Source organism: Gracilinanus agilis, chromosome 3 (genome assembly GCF_016433145.1).
Source record: "Gracilinanus agilis isolate LMUSP501 chromosome 3, AgileGrace, whole genome shotgun sequence".
Taxonomy (NCBI): Eukaryota; Metazoa; Chordata; class Mammalia; order Didelphimorphia; family Didelphidae; genus Gracilinanus; species Gracilinanus agilis.
The window spans coordinates 189,061,154-189,083,456 of record NC_058132.1 but is presented as its reverse complement, the minus strand read 5'-3'; the positions used below and the strand labels follow the sequence as shown (position 1 = coordinate 189,083,456).

General features: G+C 34.4%; 1 protein-coding gene across 3 annotated transcripts in view; it reads right to left on the bottom strand.

Annotated features, from left to right (window-relative positions):
* The window catches only part of ATM (ATM serine/threonine kinase), a 136,569-nt gene extending 115,104 nt beyond the window's left edge, over positions 1–21,465 (bottom strand). For all 3 annotated transcript variants that reach the window (XM_044669121.1, XM_044669122.1, XM_044669123.1), the window contains exons 1-9: positions 21,394–21,465; positions 21,195–21,307; positions 19,246–19,391; positions 17,997–18,161; positions 13,899–14,064; positions 6,993–7,231; positions 3,907–4,070; positions 3,215–3,384; positions 547–918 (exon numbers count right to left, since the gene is read on the bottom strand). In XM_044669121.1, the coding sequence (XP_044525056.1) occupies positions 547–918; positions 3,215–3,384; positions 3,907–4,070; positions 6,993–7,231; positions 13,899–14,064; positions 17,997–18,161; positions 19,246–19,391; positions 21,195–21,307; positions 21,394–21,465 (1,607 nt within the window). The remainder of the gene's footprint in view (positions 1–546; positions 919–3,214; positions 3,385–3,906; positions 4,071–6,992; positions 7,232–13,898; positions 14,065–17,996; positions 18,162–19,245; positions 19,392–21,194; positions 21,308–21,393) is intronic.
* Positions 21,466–22,303: the final 838 nt, after the last annotated feature.

Genomic DNA, 22,303 nt, shown 5'->3' with positions numbered 1-22,303 from the left:
TTTATTAAGGAAAATTCTATCATTATCTGTCAAAGGAGTAAAAATATATTCCTCAGCACGTTGCTTAAATTTGTTATTCCTTAATTCTGTACTATCTTAAATTGCAAAATCCATGATAATGTATATCATGAACTCAAAGGAAACAAATAAATTCTCTATTTAATTATTTTTAAATAATAAAATGAATACTTGGGAAAGAAAACAATTTGAGAAATAATAAAATTATTCATGGCATCTATGTTCAAGATAGCATAGGAGATTGAAATTACTGTCTGAGTAAATAAATAACAAATTATAAATTGGACTCAATAGCCAGAAGAAATTCAAAGACTGACTCTTCACTTCTGCAACTACAACTATCTCTTTACCTTGGTTAAAGTCAAAATCACATTTATTATGGTTATAATGACTTTTCATGGTCAAACTACAAAAACTTGTGAAGTAAAGAAAACCTCAAGAGAAAACGCTCAAGTGAAATCACAAGTATATTAGATCCACAAAGACAATTCTAAGTTTAAAAGCAGAAATACAACATACTATTATTACCAAGAAGGTCTGCAAGCTGATCCTATAAATATCTTCCAAAGTTCTCTGTCAACCTCAACCAAACTTCCTTGAATTATGGCACCAAGTAAACCAAAGTTTTCAGCTTGTATTTGTTCAGAACTTATACTACGAAAGGTAATACACCAAATTTTATTCCAGAGTTTCAAGAGATCTGACTTGTGTGAATTTTCCAGATCCAGTTTCTTTCCTTGACACAATGCAAGTTCGATGAGGCACCTTAACACATAAGGAATACGTTCCCCTCGTCGCTGCTGAGATAGGAGCTGGTGTAGTATCACCAATAAAGGTGCAAGTTCACTACTAGGAAGACTTGCAGGATATTTGGCTATTAACTGTGTTGCAATCTGTAACCTTAAAAAGAAAAGGCAAGATGATTAATTTTTAATCATAGTAATAGTAAATATATATATTATCTTAAATTTTACAAAGTACTTAATCACAGAAAGTATTTCATTTAATCTGCACAATAATCCTATCAAGTAGGTATTAAAATGTTCATTTTATAGATGAGGAAACAAGCACAGAGAGACTCAATTAGTTAAAGATAAGATTCAAACCAAAAAAATTTTTTTATTATAAGGTCAATGTTCTTTCCATCATGCCATAGTGCCTCTCCAAATTCAACTATAATTAACAATAAAAAAAAAGATAATCAAATCTACATAATGATAATGATTTGGTATGCTTGCAATTACTCAAACAGAAGAAATGTTAATTTGTTTCAAAGCCTTCATCTTCTACAATGCTTTGGTTAGAGGCTAGTAATACTTTTTCCTTTCCATACACTTGCTGGATCACTGGCAAGTAGCTGGGAATATTACTATTATCTCTTAGACATTAAGAAAAAAAAAAACCACTTTTAACTCAAAACATGGCACTAACTATAGGATAAAGGAGAACTGAAATATAGCCAACAAGATTAATAATTGATATTTATATAATCATTTAACGTTATAAAAAACTTTGAACACATTATCTCCTCCACATAGTTAAGGATTTTTCTCTCCTTCCCATTTGCCCTTTCCCCAAAATGACTGTGTATTACTTTGTATATATATTGTATTTTCTTAATATGAGTCTATTTTTGTCTGTCTTTATATTCCCAACATCCAGCTTGGTGCTATCACACAACAGGCACTTAATAACTATTAATTGTTGAATTGGCTAACATTTAAAGTCTTTCACAATCTGACTCTAATCTACCTTTCCAAACATATTTCATATTCTTCCCTATTATGGCCTCTATGTCTCAGCAAAATTGACTTTCCTCTACTATCCTGTTCATGGCATTTCATTTCCCTTCTTTTACCTAAGCTACATCCCATGCCTGGCATAGATTCTCCTTCCTTATCCCTGCTTCTGTGAATCTACCCACTTGTTAACATGCCTACTTACCAAATTACTTTGTATTTGATGTGCATATGGTTGTGTTGATTTATCTGTGTACATGTTTTTACAGCAAGCTGAATGTTAACTTCTTTAAGGGATGGGCAGTTTGTTTCATTTTTTCATCCTACCACCTGGCACATGAAGGATGCTTAATGGATACAAATTTATTAAATATATCTCATTTGAGCGTCACATCATCCCTACAAATAAAGCAATATTATCCCTATTATCCTGAAAAGGAATCCATGGCCAAGTAGTTTAAAGTCTCGTTCATGGTCATATGGCTATTGTATGTGAAATGAGAGATTTGAAACCAGATCTTCTTATTCCATTTGTATCATTCTCCATGCATCACAAGAAAATACTTTTCAGTTAAATGAAAAAAAAATTATTAAATGCCCATTATGTGAAGGCACTATACTAGGTGCTGAAGATAAAACAGCAAAAATACAATAGTCCCTGCCCTCAGAGTTTAAATTTCATAAAAATGATACCATGTACACACAGATAAATAAAACCAAAGTGACTTGAAGAGGAAGAGATTTTCTGCCCATGTACAAAATTCTCTCAGACATCTATACATTAATTATAATGGTTAGGAATACAAAAATCCAGATTAGAAAATTTTTAAAGACAATTAGGTACTTACTAACATTAGACAAGTCAGTTAACCTGTTTTGCCTCATTTCCCTCACCTGTAAAATGAGGATAATAGCACCTACCTCCCAGGGTGGTTGTGATCCTCAAATAAGATTTTGTAAAATCACTTAGCACAGAGCCACATAGTTGGTGCCATATAAATGTTAGCTTTTATAGTTAATTATATATGTATAACTATAGTTAGTTAAATAATTAATAAGATTAAAAGAGTAACTTAACTATAAAAAATTACACATATAACCTAAGATCTCCTCTAAGAACCAAAGATATAATAACATTGTTTTCAACAGTTGGTTATATTTACTTTGCAAAGCTAGTAGTTTGTAACAGATAAAAATTTGGACATTATAAACTAGTAAATGGCTTTCCTTCACAACCTGACCATATTTGCTCCTTTTAATATTTTTTATTATAAGAATATTTTATTTTTTTACCAGTTAAATGTAATAACAAGTTTCCATATAAGTTTTCCAATCCTTTTGACATTTCAAAGCAGTGTTATAGAAATTAGGTTAGTCTTTAAAATAAGGGTGTTAATAATAATAAACAAAGGACAGAAGAAAATAGTGAACAAGAAAAAAACTTTAAAGTACTTTACCATGGCACAAGGTCAAAATCATTTTGTGACTTTTGAAGGTAATCTTTAATTACCTCCCAGCCCAATTCTATTTTTCTCCTTTTGCTTGGTGTACTGTCACTACAAAAATCTCTTGGTGTGGTAGCATAAGACTGAGAGACCTCTAAGACTCTGGTATCTTCACTGAAGACCTGTTTCAAATGAAAAGTCACACAAAAGAGAATGGACTTTTTCTTCCCATCAGTTTTTAAAGAAAGCTAGTCTATAAAGTGAAGTTAAAAAAACAAACACACATACACAAACTCTTCTCAAATATAGGGAAAACAGAAGCTATGAACCAAGAATAAACATTTAATTTTGATACTTCAAACATATATGTTAATCTTGAAAAAACAAGGAAGAGTTTGACTTCAATACTTTAACTATGCTGGAAAGTATCTAAGGAACAGTCAGTTAAGGGAAGAATTACCAAAGAATATTTAACTAACAGAAAATGTGTATAAAATAGATAAAATAAAAATAGATCCTAATAGATAATGCAAAAAAGTTCCAAGATTAATTTTCAAAAATCAAGAAAATTCTTAATAGCTGCTATGCTTCTCTGTATTTTAGTATTTTATTCTAATATACATGTGTGTGTATATATATGTATGTATAGACAGAGAGACAAAGAGAAAGAGGGAGGAAGAGAGAGTGTGCACATACTACTATACCTGGTGACAAACATCTGCCATTAATTCCACCAAATTTTCCTTGACAGCAATATTTCGACATCCAGAAGAATATTTTCCTCTACTTCCTATATGACTTATCTCATTCACCAGGAGATCATATAAGTTATATAAGATACTTTGCCATTTTGCTGATTCATAAGCTCCTATTTACCAAAATACATAAAATATAGTATCTACTTAGTTCCATTTTCCACTGCAAACTACTAAAAAAACTTACACATACATATATATGTGAGTGGATATATGTATATGTTTATCTATTCTTATTTAGATTTTTGCTATATTCATAGAGAAGGATAGACAAGGGATTCTGATATCTCCATTTCCTACCTTACCTTTTCTATTGTTGTGAAGAGGGAATGAGATAATATTTGTAATTCACTCTGAAAATACTTTAAAAATATATAAATGCTGTCTATTTCCAAATAACTAAACCTGAATATACTACTGTCACTTCAGTATGTCCATTTTCTCCCCCAATAGCTCAATCAATTTTCCCCCCTAATAATTCCCTTTGCTAACATGACTTTTGTATCCCCAGCATTTACTATAGTGTCTGGTACACTGTAGGAGCTCAATACCTGGTTATTTACCTGAAGTGAATCAATAGCACTAATATTCTGTTTTCCTAGGCTTAAAAAAAAAATTTAAGAATTGCCTGGGCTTGAGAAAACAGCTTAATAGATTTTTATGGTAAGATTCTTTTTTTTCATTTGTTCGTTTTTCTAGACTCTTTTCTGACTTTAGGTTTAATATCTGAAGGTGGCAAGTAGGCGACACCATAGTGCACAGAACGCTAGCTTTGGTGTTAAGAAGATGTTAATTCAAATATGACCTCAGATACTTACTGGTTATGTAATTCTGGGCAATTCTGCCTCAATTTCCTTAACTATATAGAGAGGAAAACAGCACTTACCTCCCAAGTTTTTGAGAATATCAAATGAGATAATATTTGTAAAGTACTTAGCATGGTATCTGGCTCAGAGCAAGCATTTAATAAGTTTTTTATTTTTTATTTGTGGTGTTGAGCCAGGCTCTGAGCAGATCAGGAATGTCTAGGTGTTCTTGGGGCATTTAAGATTATGTTATTTCAAGACCTCAGGTCAACTCTGGCTGAGAACTTGCAAGCTTCCAGAGCTCCCAAACTAGTCTGATCTAGGACAAACTGATTGCTGCCCTCTTGGTCTTAGTTTTATAGGTTCCTGGACTAGTTATAAGTCTAAACAACAGTAGACTACTGCTGTTCCTTGTCAGCTGGCTGGAGAACTCTGCTGAGATTCAGAATGAGAAATACATGCTCCACAGGCTCACTCTGCTTTGGTCTGAGAATATGACTTGGGTTATTCCTTTACAGACTTCAGACTCTTGGGATCTGAACCACACTATTAACCACTTGCTTCTGAGTTTGCTATACTCTCAGTATACTGACAATGGTCAACAACTGTAACCACCTTGGCCACCCTGATACTCTCCTTAGTCTACTCTGGATTTGTGACCTAAAACCGAGTAAAAGCAATAAAGCTGGGAGAGGGCAGCTATTCCCACTACAGTGACAGGATATGCATCTAGAGCCTTCTCCTTGCCCTGGAGCCCAGTCTGTCTCTGAGAGCTGGAGTGTTCTACTCAACTGCTCTCGGTGAGCTCTCTTTCTCTGGGACCACAGATTTCTCTGTCAATCACCCTGTGACAACTTGGGTTGGAAAAATAAGTCAGTGACTTTTTTGGGAATTTTCCCCATCAAGATTAGGTCTAGAATTTTTTCTAAATTTTTTGGAGAATTTGGAGTGTAGTTTGTGGTATTAGTTCCTGCTACTCCATCACCATGTTTCTGCCATCAATTCTTAAATCAGAATATTCCAATTATTTCCATCCAGGCTCTCCTCATTTCACCTCTCAGTTACTGCAAAGATTACCCTCTTTAATCCATCTTCTCTACAATCCAGACTCCTTAAGATTGTCAGACATAAAACTTAAAGCATCTATTTTGCCAAGTACCCCCGCCCCCCATTTAAGAATCTAATATCTCACCTTTGCTCATGAACTGTCAACTACTTTGTGCAGCTTTAAAAGTCCTCTTCCCTCAACTTAGTCAACTTTAAAACTCCTACTTCTTCAAAATATGAAGCTACAACCCTGGGCAAGTCACTTGACCCCCATTGCCTACCCTTACCACTCTTCTGCCTTGGAGCCAATGCACAGTATTGACTCCAAGATGGAAGGTAAGGGTTTAAAAAAAAAAAATGAAGCTACCACAGAATAGTTCTGCCTCCCACAAATATTAAGTCGGAGAAAAAGCCCACTTCTATGACTTTGTTCATACCCTCTCCTTTCTGCCTATCCAAATATCCTTCTAGATATTACCCAGGTTCTACATCCTACAAGAAGTCTATAATTGTTTCCCCTCCGCTGAATTAGTAACATGAATAATATGTTATACACTATTCAGTATTTAATTACATATTGTCTTTTATTCTTCCATTGTTTCACATGTGCTAGCTGAATTTTATTGAGTGTCCTTTACTTATTAAGTCCTTATAATGACTAGCACTATGCTAAGTACTTAGCAGATATTTATTAATGTCTATTAATTAGCTGATAAAATATAGAATGAAACATTCTAATTCTAACAGAAATATCAATCAACTAATAAATAAATATCAATCAGATAAAGAAGCTGGGGACACTTTTTTTTTTCTAAAACACTTACCTTCCGTCTTGGAGTCAATACTGTGTATTGGCTCCAAGGCAGAAGAGTGGTAAGGGTAGGCAATGGGGGCCAAGTGACTTGCCCAGGGTCACACAGCTGGGAAGTGTCTGAGGTCAGATTTGAATCTAGGACCTCCCTGTCTCTAGGCCTGGCTCTCAATCAAGTGAGCTACCCAGCTGCCCCATGGGGACACATTTTAGCACAGGCATTAGTCTTAGTAATATAATCCTCTGAAGTATGCTCACCTTGGCAACAATTTTTATCAACAAATTGTATAAGTCATTGTCTAACCTAATTAGGTCTACTTTAAAGAGTAAGCAATTAAAAAGAATAACAACATAAATAAGTGTTCTTGTACCTTTTTCTTGGGTTTTGGCTCCTTTAGGGTGATGAACACGAACTTGCAGATGAAATAATTCAATAATCACATCCTTCAAAGAATCATTTGGTCTTTGTTGAGACCATATATAAAGCAAAGTAGGAAGGATTTCTTCCCCTAATTTACAAACTCGCATACGAAAATTTGCAGCAGAAACCTTGAGAAAGATATTAAGGGCAGCCAGAATATGATTCAGGCCCGCAGAGCTCTTTTCCTGCCTGCCAACAAAAGAAACCGAAGAGTATTATACAAGGGAAAAACTAAGAGTTTTTGCTATTTACACAATTAACTTGAAGACAATTATAAAGTTACACAAAAATGGAAATGCCATTTCCAAAAAGTCAATTTTTTCCTAACAAATACTTTTGCCCAGTATCACCCTTGTTCCTGTTCCACTTATCATTACCTCCACGTTAATTTGAACTTGAGTATTCTGTATTTTATTATTTACTGTTTGGTACACTGGTCTAATTTGTCCAACTACATTACAAGCTACTTGAAAGCAAATTGTATATCTTACACTTGTTTGTAGAGTCCAGTGTCTCTCACTGAGCTGGTAGCCTCCTCTAGGTGGAAAAACTAAAGCAGAAATATTGTGACTTCTGCTTCAGTTCCATTATTCCAGTTATCTACATTTGAAACTTCACTCTCACCCCATATATACAAATCAATTTCCAAATAGTGTGAAACACACTATAAATGCTAATAATTCAATGAAGGAAAAGATTACAGTCTTGTTGCAGGAGAGAGAACCTGGGTAATATCTAGAAGGATATTTAACATTTAGATAGGCAGAAAGGAGAGGGCATAAACAAAGGCACAGAGGTGGGCTCTCTCTCATACCTAATATTTGTGAGAGACAGAAGTAGTTATTTTTACCTTATCTATCACATCCATTTCTTTCTCTCCACCCAATACAGCCACAAGTGTTAGGTGAGGCCATCATCATCTCTCCCCTGGCCTAGATAGCAAAAGCCTTCTAATTAGTCAAGTGACTCATCTTGCCCATTCCTATCCACCAACAGTCAATGAAGTGATTTTCCCAAGGCAGAGGTGTAACTATATCATTCCCTGTTTAATAAACTCAAGTGCCACCTTCTATAGGATGCTTTTCTAGACCCCTACAGCTGCTCTTGCCATACTGCTACAATTAGCTGTGTCTTCAGGGATGGTATTCTGTCTATATATAACCACACCTAAACATACCTTCTCCCTTTGCTAGATTTGAAGCCTTCAAGGGCAGAAACCACCTCACTTTTGTCTTAATAAACCCAAGTTTTAGAAAAGTACCTGACATGGCAGGTACCTAAAAAAAATTTTTTTTTGGTTGACTAATTACTACAAATTACTAAAAATTCTCATCTTCCATGGGAAATGCATTTCATCAGCACAGGAGTTCTACTGCTAAGTATTACAACCTAACTGAGAATGTCTATAGTAAATCCCAGAGTCCCTTTACTTGAACTCTCAGGCTATGATGAGTCCATATTATCAAAAGACATCATTTTAATTTATCAAATACAAAAAAAAAGACCTTTCTTAACCTGGATTAATTTTTAAGGAAAAAAAAATAAATTAAACCAATCAAGAAGCATTTATTAATTGCTCCCCATGTGCCAAGCATTGTGCAAAGCACTGCACATACAAAGAAAGATAAAAAATAATGACTGGCCTCAAGGAGCTCACAAATTGGGGAAACAACATGTAAAAAACTAAATATATATAGATATACAAAGAATAAATGATAGGTAACCTCAGAGGGGACAGTACTTAGAGTTAGGAGGAAATGAGATAAGGCCTCTCTCAAAAGGTGAAATCTGAGCTAAGATTTACAAAAAGTCAGGAATACCAAGATACAGAAGTGAGAAAAGAGAATATTCTAGGAATGAAGAGTAAATGCAAAGACAACAAGAAAGAAAATGGATGCAATTTGCAAAGGACAGCAACCAGAGCATTGTGGCAAAACCACAAAATATGTAGAGGGAAACAAAGGGAGGAAAAAAGACCAAGTTAAGAATCGATCAACTGGGATGGCTTGATAGAGAACCAGGCCTTGTGATATTGGAAATTTGGGGGACTTAATATTGAGATCCATGATATAAACTTCCTGTGGACATTTAGGGGACTTGAACTAGGTGGCAGGAAGTGTGATTACATAGACAGAGGCATAAAGACTCAGAACTTGATTGGGATGCTCTCTTTCCTAGGAAGTAGCCAGGGGGAAAGCATGGCAGGGCATTTGAATTAGATCTTCTCAGGCACATGGCTTAATTACCAAGATGGATTACAATAAAACCCTAATATTTTAAATATATCTTTCTATATTAATTTTATGTAACAGTTATGGCAACAACTTTCGAAATGTAACTCTCAATTTTACTGATAGCCTACCAAGCCATGCAACTCTGAGAGCATTTAGAATCCTCTCCAGAGCTATAGACCTGCTCTTGCCGTTTTGGAGTTTTTGGTTTTGTTTTTTCTCTTCTCCCCGTTCTCCTCAGCCACGAGGCTTTTCAAGGGAATGGGAAAGTGTCTTTGCTCACAAATGCTGTTTTTGCTGATAGCAGTAGTTTATTTTTGCCTGCCCATCATTATCTTTCCAATTCCCTCGGACACTGCCATCTGGCTGAGCCTGACCCACCCTAGTAGGCAGGGAAGCCAATTCTGGCTTCTGACCTTACCCCCAATTGCCAGTGCCCTGCCTGCTGCTACTGATGCCTCTGCCGCCGACTCCTCCTCTGAGCTGCCTCCCGCCTGTCGATGCTGATCCCAGCCAACTCTCCTGAGACTGCTGCTGCCACTACTTAAGATTTGGGAAGTATATAAAGAAAAAACTCCCTTCTTTCTCATTTCACACACCTGGACTTTCCATGGGGTGTTTCCTCATAGACATTAATGACTTTTAACCTAAAGAAAGCTTCTCTAGCTAGCTACCTTCCTCCCCCCCATGAGCCCTCCATGTGGTTCTTCTAAAAACGGACCTAGTCCATCCCCCACACACACACACACAACCCATGCACCTGCAGGTTTTCCAGTCCTTACCCCAAATTGGCTTCCATGCTCTTCTGCTTTGGGGGAGGGGACTGAATTAGCATGTGGACCATTTGTGACTGATCAAGACTTTGAACTATACCCTTATGGAGTCATCCACATTGTGCTCAGTGCAGAGTTCAGTTAGAAAGAATTTAAATTGAACCAGAGATGGATTTTAAACCTCAGACAAAATGGGTTTTGTTTTGTTTTTTTAAAGCCTCTGTATCTTATTGTATTTTGCCGATTGTTGTTTTGTGATTTAATTTTGTTGTTTTACATTGATTTTTCTGTTACACTGGATTATTTAAGCTAATGAAGTTTTGGCTGCTAGATTAATTCTGTTCATGATTTTATTGCACCTCCCAAATAGTGAACAAATCTATTAGAATTGGTTAAAAGGGTTTTTGACTGCATTGCTTGTAATCTGTTCCTTATATTATTGTATTTCCTGATTTCTTTAAAGTTTCAATCTTTTTTCAAGTTTACCTGTATTAATCTAATTCTGTTATCTGTACCATTTATGAACATCTTAAATATTTTTTAAGCTGTAAAAAGCCCGTAAGCCTTATGTATACTGGATTTGTCATTTCAACTATAGGATCACATGCCTTAAGTTTTTATTCAATCTTGATAATTGTATACAACCTTGAAGACTATGATGCCTTGAGAGTTTAAATTATAATTTTATAAAGGGTCTTTAGAATTGACTTTAGATGCCTAGTACCCTTCTGTATGAATGATAAGGTTTTATATATTTATTATAAATAATGTTGTCTTAAAGAGATAGAGGAAACAAATGGAGGTTTCCTGCCCAAGCTTTTGTATATTACACAGGAAGCCAGGAGAGCTCCTATATGCTTGATGTTTTGGCTTACTCTCCCATCAGAAGGATCTAGAATTCCTGAGGATAACTTAGACCTAGAAGTTTTTTTTTTTATCAGATTTCTTTTTGAGGCTCTGTCCCACAATTGCCATGGAGGCAGTAATAGAGTTTGTTAAGAAAATATCTCAGCCAAGGTTGAATGATTTACTATACCTGTTGAATTTGTGACAAGTATACAATTTTTTAAACATCATAGCAAGTGATAATAATAATGGGTTTGTTTGCTATTGTCTTTAAATGTGTTATTGGAAATTATGGTACTTTATTTGAATGTGCATTATGAATCTGCTATTTTATAAAAGTCATTTACACTCACAAGAGTTCACAGAAAAGCTTTCAAGGAAATGGATCTCATTTTTAGGTGAGAAACCCTTCACTAATTATAAGCTACATATTTTTGATTTTTAAAACATTCTTTTATCATTTCCCCCTTCTATGTGCAATATAATATTTGAGTTTTTTTATTTTTCCCTTTTTCTCATTTTTGTACTGAAAGTACATATAATCAATGTTAATCCTTTTTTGACTTTATAGTAATATAAGTTTAATATAAATATACATTTGCTATAATATTAATGCACACCCAAAAAGCCTTAGACTATGTTAACCTGCCAATTATTGGTAAATATTATAGGACTGTGATTAATGTCTCTCCGTCTGATTCCAGGAGAAGGGAGCAAAAGAGCCACAAGGTCATGGAGACCAACTGAGAATCTACAAAGTGCCAAGGAGCAAAAGGTCATGCAGACCATGGATTGAGGAAGTTCTATGCCAATACTGAATGGCTCAAACTAGTGTTTGAGGTTTGGGGGTTGCAGCTTTTCTGACATATGTTAGAGGCCAGACTTTCCCAGAGCTTCATTCCTAGCCAAGCACCAAAGGTGCAGGCAAATCAAACCAGGGAAAGACACTTCCCTTGCACACATATTTGGTCCTGTTATTTCTCTTATATAGAGAATGGCAATTTTCTGTAGTCCTGGCTCCTGAGTGGGTAATTACAAACTACTTAAATCACTTTAATTGGGCCTTGATTCAAGGACCTGTTCTAAGCTTATTCTTCCTTAAATTTTTGCACATAAGACTTTGACATTTTACATTTGATTCACAAGTTAATTTTTTCTCTTTTGTTTGGATTTTATTTTTTTTATTTCTTTTGCCAATTGATTTCATAAAAACCCGTGACTCAGCCATGTATCCTTAGCTGACCTGGGGTACCCTCTTCATGGAAGAATGTGTTATTGATTCTCCTGGGGGAGGGGGGAATTAAGTTTTATAAACATAATGTTTGTATTATAATCTATAATGTAAAATTTTAACTCTTTTGAGAGTAATTTCAGGGGGGAATGTAAAATTCTCCTCAAAAGGGAATGTAAGTTTTATAATCTATAATGTAAAGTTTAAATTCTTTGAGAGTAATTTTAGGATAAGAAATTTGCCATCTCCCCAGAATCCAGATAACGAACCTGTTTGGAGAAGGCACCATGAAGATGCCTGAAGAACCTTCACTGGATCATGAAGATCCAAATGAACTTTGGGGTGCAGTTGATTGAACTATGGGGAGTTGAATGCATTTGTTTTGAATGTACACTCTTATGCCAAAAGGGACTGCCCTAATTGGCACACTTTGTCAATGTGGCTAGCAACCATTGGATCATTGTTTTTGTCCTCTTTTCTTTTTATCCCACAATTTCTGTAATTTAAAAGTTAGTTATGTTTACAAGAGCATTCAAGGAGACCAGTCTCTCGCCGCTCTTCAGGGGGGAATGTGATATTGAAAATTTGGGGGTCTTAATATTGAGATCCATAATATAAACGTCTTGTGGACGTTTAGGGGACTTGAAAATTACATTTCCCATGATTCCTCTTACAAAATACAGGTGGCAAGAAGCAGCCAGGGGGAAAGCATGGCAGGGCATTTGAATTAGATCTTATCAGGCACGTGGCTTAATTATCAATATGGATTACAATAAAACTCTAATATTTTTAAATATATCCTTCTATATTAATTTTATTTGTTACAGCCTGAAGACAGGAGATCCTGAGTTTAAATTTGGCCTTAGACACTGCCTAGCTATGTGACCCTGGGCTAGTTAACTCAACTGACTAATCCTTACCTCTCTCTTGGAAAATACTTAGTTATCAATTCTAAGACAGAAGATAAGTGTCTAAAAATAATAAATAAAAGAATCAAGCTACTGGAGCAACTAAGTTTAACAGTAGTTAGAGTACCAGTCCTGGAGTCAGGAGGTCCTGGGTTCAAATCTAACCTCAGATATTTCCTAGTCATGTGACCCTGGACAAGTAACATAACTCCATTTGTCTAGTTTGCCCTTCTGTCCTAGAATTGTTACTAATAAAGAAAGGGTTTTAAAAAAAGAATCAAGTATTGATCCGGCAGTTATGAAGCACCTACAGACATTGTACTATGTGGATAGTTAGAAATGTAATAAATAAAAAAATCCATACTCAAAAGGACCTGATGGGGAAACAATAAGTATATATAGCATAAATGTAATAAAAGTCAATAGAAATAAAGACAAAAAGTAGTTCATCACAAGATAGCCTGAGACAGAATGACCTGGGAAAAGTTTCATGCTTCATGGTAGTTCTTAGGATGCATCTTAAAGGATGGAAGAGATGAGAAGGGGGTGAATACATTTACAGATAGAGGACAAACAGCTAGGGTCATTGCAGAGAGACTGGAAAAGGGAAAAGGGAAGCTGTGAGGAGAAGGCCAGGTCAACTGGATTGCAGGGTAGAGAAGGAGAAGTAATGACCAAAGAAGTTTCAGAGACAAGTTGGAGTAATGCAATGAAGGCCTTTTAAATAAGGTTACCAAGAGGAATTTGTATTTGAATCTAGAGTAAAAGGAAGGCACAGAGTAAACTGAGTAGGGGAGTGACATGGTCAGATCTGCATTTATGGTAAATATATTTAGAGCTTTCAGTACCAAAATTACTCACAATTACCTTGCACACTGCATGGCCTTTGGAAAAAAATCAAAAAACTTTAAATTTACTTCATCCGTCTGGGAACAGCATCCTCTGGTTACAGTTTGAATTATTCTAGCCACTAAAACTCTATTAATATCTTTAGATGGCTTGAGATACAATGTGCAATACAGGGCCAGAAGTTCTAAAAAAAAAAAAAAATTAGTCACAAAACTAAATAAGGCATTTCTTTTAAATCAGAACTTTAAATGGTTTTGTTTTGCTTTTTAAACCCTTACCTTCTGTTTTGGAGTCAATACTATGTATTGGCTCCAAGGCAGAAGAGTGGTAAGGGTAGGCAATGGGGGTCAAGTGACTTGCCCAAGGTCACAGAGCTGGGAAGTGTCTGAGGCCAGATTTGAACCTAGGACCTCCCGTCTCTAGGCCTGGCTCTCAATCCACTGAGCTACCCAGCTGCCCCCCAGAACTTTAAATGTTTTAAATGAATCAAGATGTTCTACTACTTTCAAAATACAGATACTAAAGATAAGATACCAATAATTTTCTAAGGTATACACTATAATTAAAGCATTCGCTATAATGATGCTATCTGACATACTTATTAAAATTTCACTGAAAAAATTAGACATAGTACACAATATATGTTGGTTGAAAAGAATATAGATGACCAAAAAAAATTGTTTTCATGAGTTGATCACTACTTCTACAAAAAATGTTGGGGTTTAATGATATATGGTTTCAGATACCAAGAAGAACACATCTTTTCCAAAAGCTGAATGGCATTTGTTTTCTAATATATAAAGAAAGGCATACTAATGCACTGATGGTAGAGTCCAATCATTTTGGAAAGTAATTTGGACTTATAGTACAAATGTGATTTAAATGTCCATGTTCTAGGAACTAGAGATCCTGCTTCTGGACACATATTGCAAGAAGTCAATGACAAAAAGAAAAACCCCACAGAAACCAAAAAATTTACAGTAACACTGTTTTGGGGGCATTTTTTAATTGCAAAAGGGAACTGGAAAGAAAATAGATGCCCAAAGATTAAGGAATATCTAAATAAATTGTAGTACTCAAATGTCCTCTTCTTCAATAAGAAATGATGAATATGATAAATATAATCATATAGGAAGATTTAAATGAAATTACATAAGATGAAGCAGGAAGATAATATAATGCAACAAAAAAATCTATATACTATAATAATAAAACAATTAAAACCAAATGCTATGCAACTATAATGCCCAAGCTTGGCCTAAGAGAAAAGACATTCAAATCTTCATGTTCTTTGTAAATAAGAGGGAACTGTGGGTGCAGAACCCTGCAATATGTCAGACTTTATTAATATATTAATTCTGCTGAACATTTTTTTTTGTTATTTGTTATAAAAGCTAGCTCTCTGGCATAGAAAGGGGAGAATACACTGAGAAAGGTAGGTAATATAAAAACAAATCAATAAAAAGGTATTTGTTATCAGAAAAAGAAAGCCAATCTTCTTTAAATATAAATGACCAAGAAACCCACAAAGTTTGATACATCAAAGGGAAAATAAATATATTCAGGCACATAACAGGTCATCTCTTATGGCAAACAAAGCAGAAAATTCATCTGCCTGGACTTTTATTTTTCTCTTCTCAGAATTCTATGTTCAGAGGTACCTAAGAGGCATAGTGGATAAACTGTCAAGCCTGGAGTCAGAAGGACCTGGGCTGAAATATGGCCTCAGATTTCACTTTAGCTGGGTCACCCCTGGTCAAGTCACTTAACCCTAATTGCCTAGCCCTTACTGTTCTTCTGCCATATGGATTCTAAAAAGGGTTAAAGAAAAAAAAAAGAGAAGGGGCAGCTAGTGGGTTGAGAGTCACGTCCAGAGACAGAGGTTCTGGGTTCAAGTCTAACCTCAGATACTTCCTAGTTATGTGACACTGGACAAGTCACTTGACTCCCATCACCTAGCCCTTACCACTCTTCTGCCTTGGAACCAATACACAGTATTGATTCCAAGATGGAAGGTAAGGATTTAAAAAAAAGAGAGAAAACTATTTTCTTATGTATTATTTGTTTCAACAACAGTCATGCCATTAAAGTAATGGAAGCAGGTAATAGAATACCCACCTGCTACATTAAGGAACTAAGTCAGGAAGAATGAAGTATGTTGCCTGAGATCATGTTAGAGAATCAACATAGCAAAAATAGAGGTGACCTTGGAGATAAGAAGACTAAGTTCAAGTTCACTCTAGATTAATATTGACAGTGTGATTTCAGGCAAGTCACTTAATTTCTCAATGCTCCAAGCAACCCTCCAAACCTATAAATTGCACAAGGCTGATCTGTATTTGTAAGTTTCCTCACTAAAAATTCCCTACACTAATGAAATAAAGAGATCTGGATATTTTAAAAAGAGGGATTAAAAAACTAATAGGAAATCTTGTCTGTGCCACTTACATTTTGCAGCCTTGGGCAAGCAAACTAACTTCTTGGAGCCCTGATTTCCTCATCGATGAACTGAGAAATATACCTTAGATGCTCTTTAAGATCCTTCCAGCTTTAAATCTATAATCCTATAATTAGATCCTAGGTTTGAAAAGTGGGTAGTAAGTACCCAGAACTCACTGCTAAGATCTGCAACAGCAGTGGTGCCAAACTCAAATAGAAACAGGTACCTCTCAACTATCCATAAGGATCCTTGCAGCTACATAATAACTTGGGAAACCATATATCAACATTAGCTTTTATATTTTTAGTTATTTTGTTAAATACTTCCACATTTTAACCTGGTTTGTTGGCAGGCTGCAGGGCCACCTTTTTGACTCTCTATACCACAGTACACTGCCTCCTTTTAGAGACATGATTTTAATAGTCTGTTAAAATAGCTGTAATAGAATCAAAGAATTGCATATAAGGAACTATTTGCTGATATAGTTAAGATAGCAACCACAGAACAAATAATTAAAGAAATTTAACCATTCAAAAGTGGGCAAGAAAAATCCAAGTTTAGTTTTTATACTAACTTGGAATGTTTAGTAGATGAAGAAGAAATTATAAAATACAGATTCCTTATTGAAGATAGAGAAATGTAGGTAGAGAGTGGCTTTGCTGAAAAGTACCAAGATATATACAAACAGGCAAGCTCTAATCCTGCTTCAAAGGAAAATATTAAGTTTTGAAAGGAGAATAGATAAGGATTTCATAGTTTTCCTTTATCTTTTCTATAATTAGAAAAAAGAAAAAATGGAGGGAGATAGGTCAGAAAAGAAAGATACAGGCAGGTAACAACCTGAGACCTAAAAAGATTTCCTAAAGAGTAAAGGTAGAAACTGAGATAAAAGAAACACTATTACTTCCAAGCCTCTAAAAGCTGATACCACATGAGCATAACCACCAAAATTTTAAAGACTATTGGTAAGGCCTAGAATCAGAGACTGAAAGTGAAAAAGATCCTTAAAGGACATCTAATCCAACCTTTTATTTGAAAAATGAAGAACCTAAGGCCAAGAAAGGTTACATGATTAGTCCATTCAGATAGTAAATGGAGGAGGAAAGAATCAAACCCAAGTCTACAGTCTCTAAAACCAATGTTTTCTCCACTGCAAAAGAGCTAGTCGTACAGAAAGCATAACAACACTATGAGGATAGTTTCTACTTCAAGGAGAAATTACAGAATTTCTTGACAGACTAGCTTGAAAGTTAACTACTCTTATTTTTAGTACAGAATTTCACATTCATTACAAAAGCACATTTTAGGAATGTCATATTTCTGATATTTATGATTTAAATTATGAAGCTGTAGTTCACTAAAAGTTTAATTTGACCAAAAAATTGGCAACTGTTTCTTTTCTTCCCTTAACTGGACATAAATGGATAAAAAGAGCCAAAAGTCAAAATCTAATGGGCAATTCAAACTACAGGTACATGATTCTAAGAGTGTAGAAAGATACTGAAGCGTTTAGCCCATATGAAATTTTTTTAAATCAATTATATAAGATATTAAAGAATAAAGATAAGAAATGTGACAACTCAGAAAAAAAGAATTTCCTGACTGCTATATTACTTATTTTATCAAAGTGTTTCAACAACAAAAAACTTATAAAAAAAATAAAAGAGGGAGCATACCTGACCAATGATGCTGAGATATTTCACACCAGTATTTCCTCACTGAAAGAATGTCCTTAAGCAATATATTACTATAATCAGCTCCATAAGTAGCTCCACTGGATGAATCCTTCACTGTGTCCATGACATAATTTAGAAGCTCTTGGCATTTTAACCTGGGGGCTCCTGATAAAGAAAGGCAGAATATCAGCAACTAAATATGACTCTTGATGAAATAAATTAGTAATATTATATATAGCAATTTAGAGGATCCTATTTTTTAGTTCCTTTGACTAAAATCCTAATGAAGGAATTGGTAACAAGCATTTATTAAGTTCTAGCTCAAATAATTCAAAATGTATAATAACTATTCCTGGGATGAGTTGAAAATGATCTATAAATAAGGGATTTAATAACTAAGTTTAATAGTGCAACCAAGCTTACAGAGAGAATACTTAGCCTGAAAAGAAAATATAATAGGCATAGTGCAAAAAACACTTGACTTTGAATCCTGCCTCAAACATTTACTAGTTGAGTAACCTTAGACAAGTCACTTAACTTCTCTGTGCCTCAGTTTCCTTATCTGCAAAATGTAGGTAATAATATCACCTAGATCCCAAGATGCTATAAGATCAAATTAGATAACATATGTAAAGAACCATCCAATCTTTAAAGCCTTATATAAATACTAGCTGTTATCATTATTAAATACTCAGCATTCATCTGCATATAAATATTTTAAATACAAGAAAATGCTATCTAATCATAAAAGAACTTCTTTATATAATATATTGTTTTTATCAAAGTGGATTAACAATAAAACTTCATTTGCATTACATTCTCCTATAATTTATACTTTTTACTCTAATGTACTTAACTGGAATGAAGAGCAATTGTTGAGATTTCAAAGCATTTTAAAAACAATTTAATTTTAATTCTCATAACTGTTGGATATATGCAAGCCTCAAGAAGCACTTATTAAATCTCTGGTACATACAAAAAACTGTGCTGTACTCCAAGAGGAGATTGGAGATCACCAGTTACTCAGGTGAACAAAATAATTGCATAACCAGTTCACCCTGCTCTATTTGAAAAACAATATCAAAAAACTGAAAAACAAAAAATTTAATACTCAAAATCATAATACAAATCATAGTTATATGTTTGTAAAAGGACTCACCCCTCAGGTTTTTCTTTGCCATGTTCAAACTAAGTCAACTATAGCAATTAACCATTAGGCAATCTATCAACAATTATATATGTCCCTTACTTTTATTTGCACATTTGATGAAGTATTTAACCAAGCTGCTAATTTCTTGCATCTTTTTGTGTCTGGAGGCTTGTGTTGAAGCTGATACATTTGGTTTTGCTGTTCGTAGGCATTCTGTTTCTTTCTGTATGTATTTTTGCAGAAACCTTCAAGAAAATAAAATATTTTGTAAATGATCTGCAGGAATTACTTTTAACATCTTTAAAGAGTCCATGCAACTAAAAAAAAAATTCTTTTAAGTTTCTAACTTTGACTCATATCCCCTCTAGATTAACTAAGTAAGTCTGCTCTCTTCTGCGATATCCTACCAGTCTCCAGTAAACCAAGAATGCTAGACTTGAGTCAAGAAGAGTTCAAAGCCTGAGTTCAAATCTTGCCTTAGGTATCTTAATATCTATGTGATCCTGGAGTTGTCTAATCTGTCTGCCTCAGTTTCCTAATCTATAAAACAGAGACAACAAAAACACCTACTTTACAAAGCTTCTGTGAGGATCAAGTGAGAAAACACACAAAGGGCTCTTCAAACCTTAAAGCACTATACAAATGCTAAACTATTATAATTCATATTACTAATCAATTCTTCTATTTTCATTTCTATTACAGGTCAGCTTCAATTACTTTAGTCATTAATATTTAACTTGTTTCTTGCAGTTAATTCAACTTCATTTTTTTCTCACTCTTCTCCCATACCATCACCCATATCTGAAATACTCTAATTTTTCCCATACTGCAAGCAACAATATTCACAGCCTGCAAAGATGGCTTCCCTGCCTCAAGAATATATACTAGTTTCAGAAGAGTATACAATATATAAAAACAATATAAAAGAGAATCATATATATTGAACTCCTTTGACTATGCTTATTTTATCTGAATTAACCCTAAACTAAAAGGAAAAAGCTATGTCTTTCCTATTCTATAATCCTGAATAAATAATACTCAAAATGGCACCATAGATACTATAACATATGAAAATTAATTTAATAAACATTTTAATAAAATATGACTCCCATGCTTTACTATAACATGGAATTAACCTTGGATTCTCAAAGGAATGAAAACCCTGGCAAGTTCTACCAAGTCTAAAGAATAAACTGTGTTTCCTATCTAAGTACCAGATCAACTATGTATGGGCAGGGGCAGCTGGGTAGCTCAGTGGAGTGAGAGTCAGGCCTAGAGACAGGAGGTCCTAGGTTCAAACCCGGCCTCAGCCACTTCCCAGCTGTGTGACCCTGGGCAAGTCACTTGACCCTCATTGCCCACCTTTACCACTCTTCCATCTATGAGACAATACACCGAAGTACAAGGGTTTAAAAAAAAAAAACTATGTATGGGCATTTTCAAAACCAACAAGTTGGTTGCTAAGTGATGAATTATTTGATCCTGGTGGTCCATGAGGTAGATAAAAATAGAAAGTGGTATTGAGTCCAGTCCAATTTCTTTGATTTCTATAACAGCAATGGCAGGGTGACAGAAAAAGTGACAAAGGTTAAATTAATCATAATGTTGGGGCTTTACTGGTTTATTTTATACATATTTATAAAATCTTAAAGAGTCATAATGAGACCTCTACTTTATCTTACTTTCACTCTCAGTAACTTGAAATCATAAAATCCTAAAATAAGCATCCCTTTCCTGAATTAAATGCATTTTGTAACCAAACTATAAAATGTTTAAAATATTTCAACCTAACAACTTTAGCAGTTGACCAAAAAAAATGTGAATCCAATTTTTAATCTGCATACATTCTTCACATAAACATAATAATTTTATTATGTTTTGAACCAATTAAAATTTATTCAGATATTATTTTTGTGTAAATTGTGTTACGCCCTTAGGAAATGTCAATATAAAGAAATCTAAGGCATGAAAGGAAAATTAACAGTAACCATTAAAATATAAAAATGATGGATTAAAAATGAACGAACAACATTTATTCAACAGAATACCTAAAAACAGCATCCCAGTTCAAATATTTTCCTTGTTTAGAATCAGAGTGCCGATCCAAATGTTGAACTGTTTCAGGATCTCGGATTAAACGCTTAAATTTCTCAACTTCTTTCTGAAAATACATTTAAAAAGGAATTTTTATTCATCCACACACCTCTGTTTAAGATAAGAACAGTATAAACTGATACCATTTACTACCCTTCGTTCTGTAGCTCTGTCATTTTCCAGTTGACGACAGCAAAGTAGTAAATCATTAAGTGCAAGGCTCATGTTTCAAGTTATTGATCCACACAACAGGGATCTATAAGGAAAAATAAGGTAATGCTATAAGCCAAAACATAAATTAAGTATAAATGTAATAACTAGGAGTCTACTGTTTAGTTGCTTCTAAAAGACTTACACATTGCTAGTAGAATGAAATCACAAGAAAAAGAATTTCTCTTAGTTAAGTAGTACAAAGATATTATCCCTCTGAAGAAACTGCATCTCTGGGAAGCTGAATGATTTGCCTACGTTCCTCATGCTTCCTTGTGGGCAATATGGAAAGATATGGGTTAAATGATAGGTGAAGATGTTAATATGTTAAATCACCTGACTCAAAGAGCAATCATCAATAGCTAAACTACAAAATTGAAAAAGCACAACTACTAAAGTATCATAATTCTTAGTTCCTGCCATTTAACATTTTTAACAATGATAAAAATGAATTACAAATCAATTAACAACATTCATGAAATCTTCACTGTGTCAGGCACCTATTGCTAGAGATATAAAGATCTTGATGAAATGGTTCCTGCCCTAAAGGAATTTGCATTTTTTTAGGAAGTGATATCTTACAAATTATTCTTCACCCTATTCTTCATATCTATTAAACTTTTTCTTCACTCTTATGAAGGTCTTCAATCCTTGACCCCCTTCAATAATGTTCTACTATTCAGGATTCATAACATTCAATATGTGAAGATGGGATTAATTCTACCCAGTCTGTTTTTAGATTTTATCACCAGAAGCGTATATACCCCACTTACACCTGAGTGGAGGAGGTCTGTAACCCATGTGTGTGAAAGTGGGTGACGAATCAGAATCAACTGACTGCTCCCTGGGAACT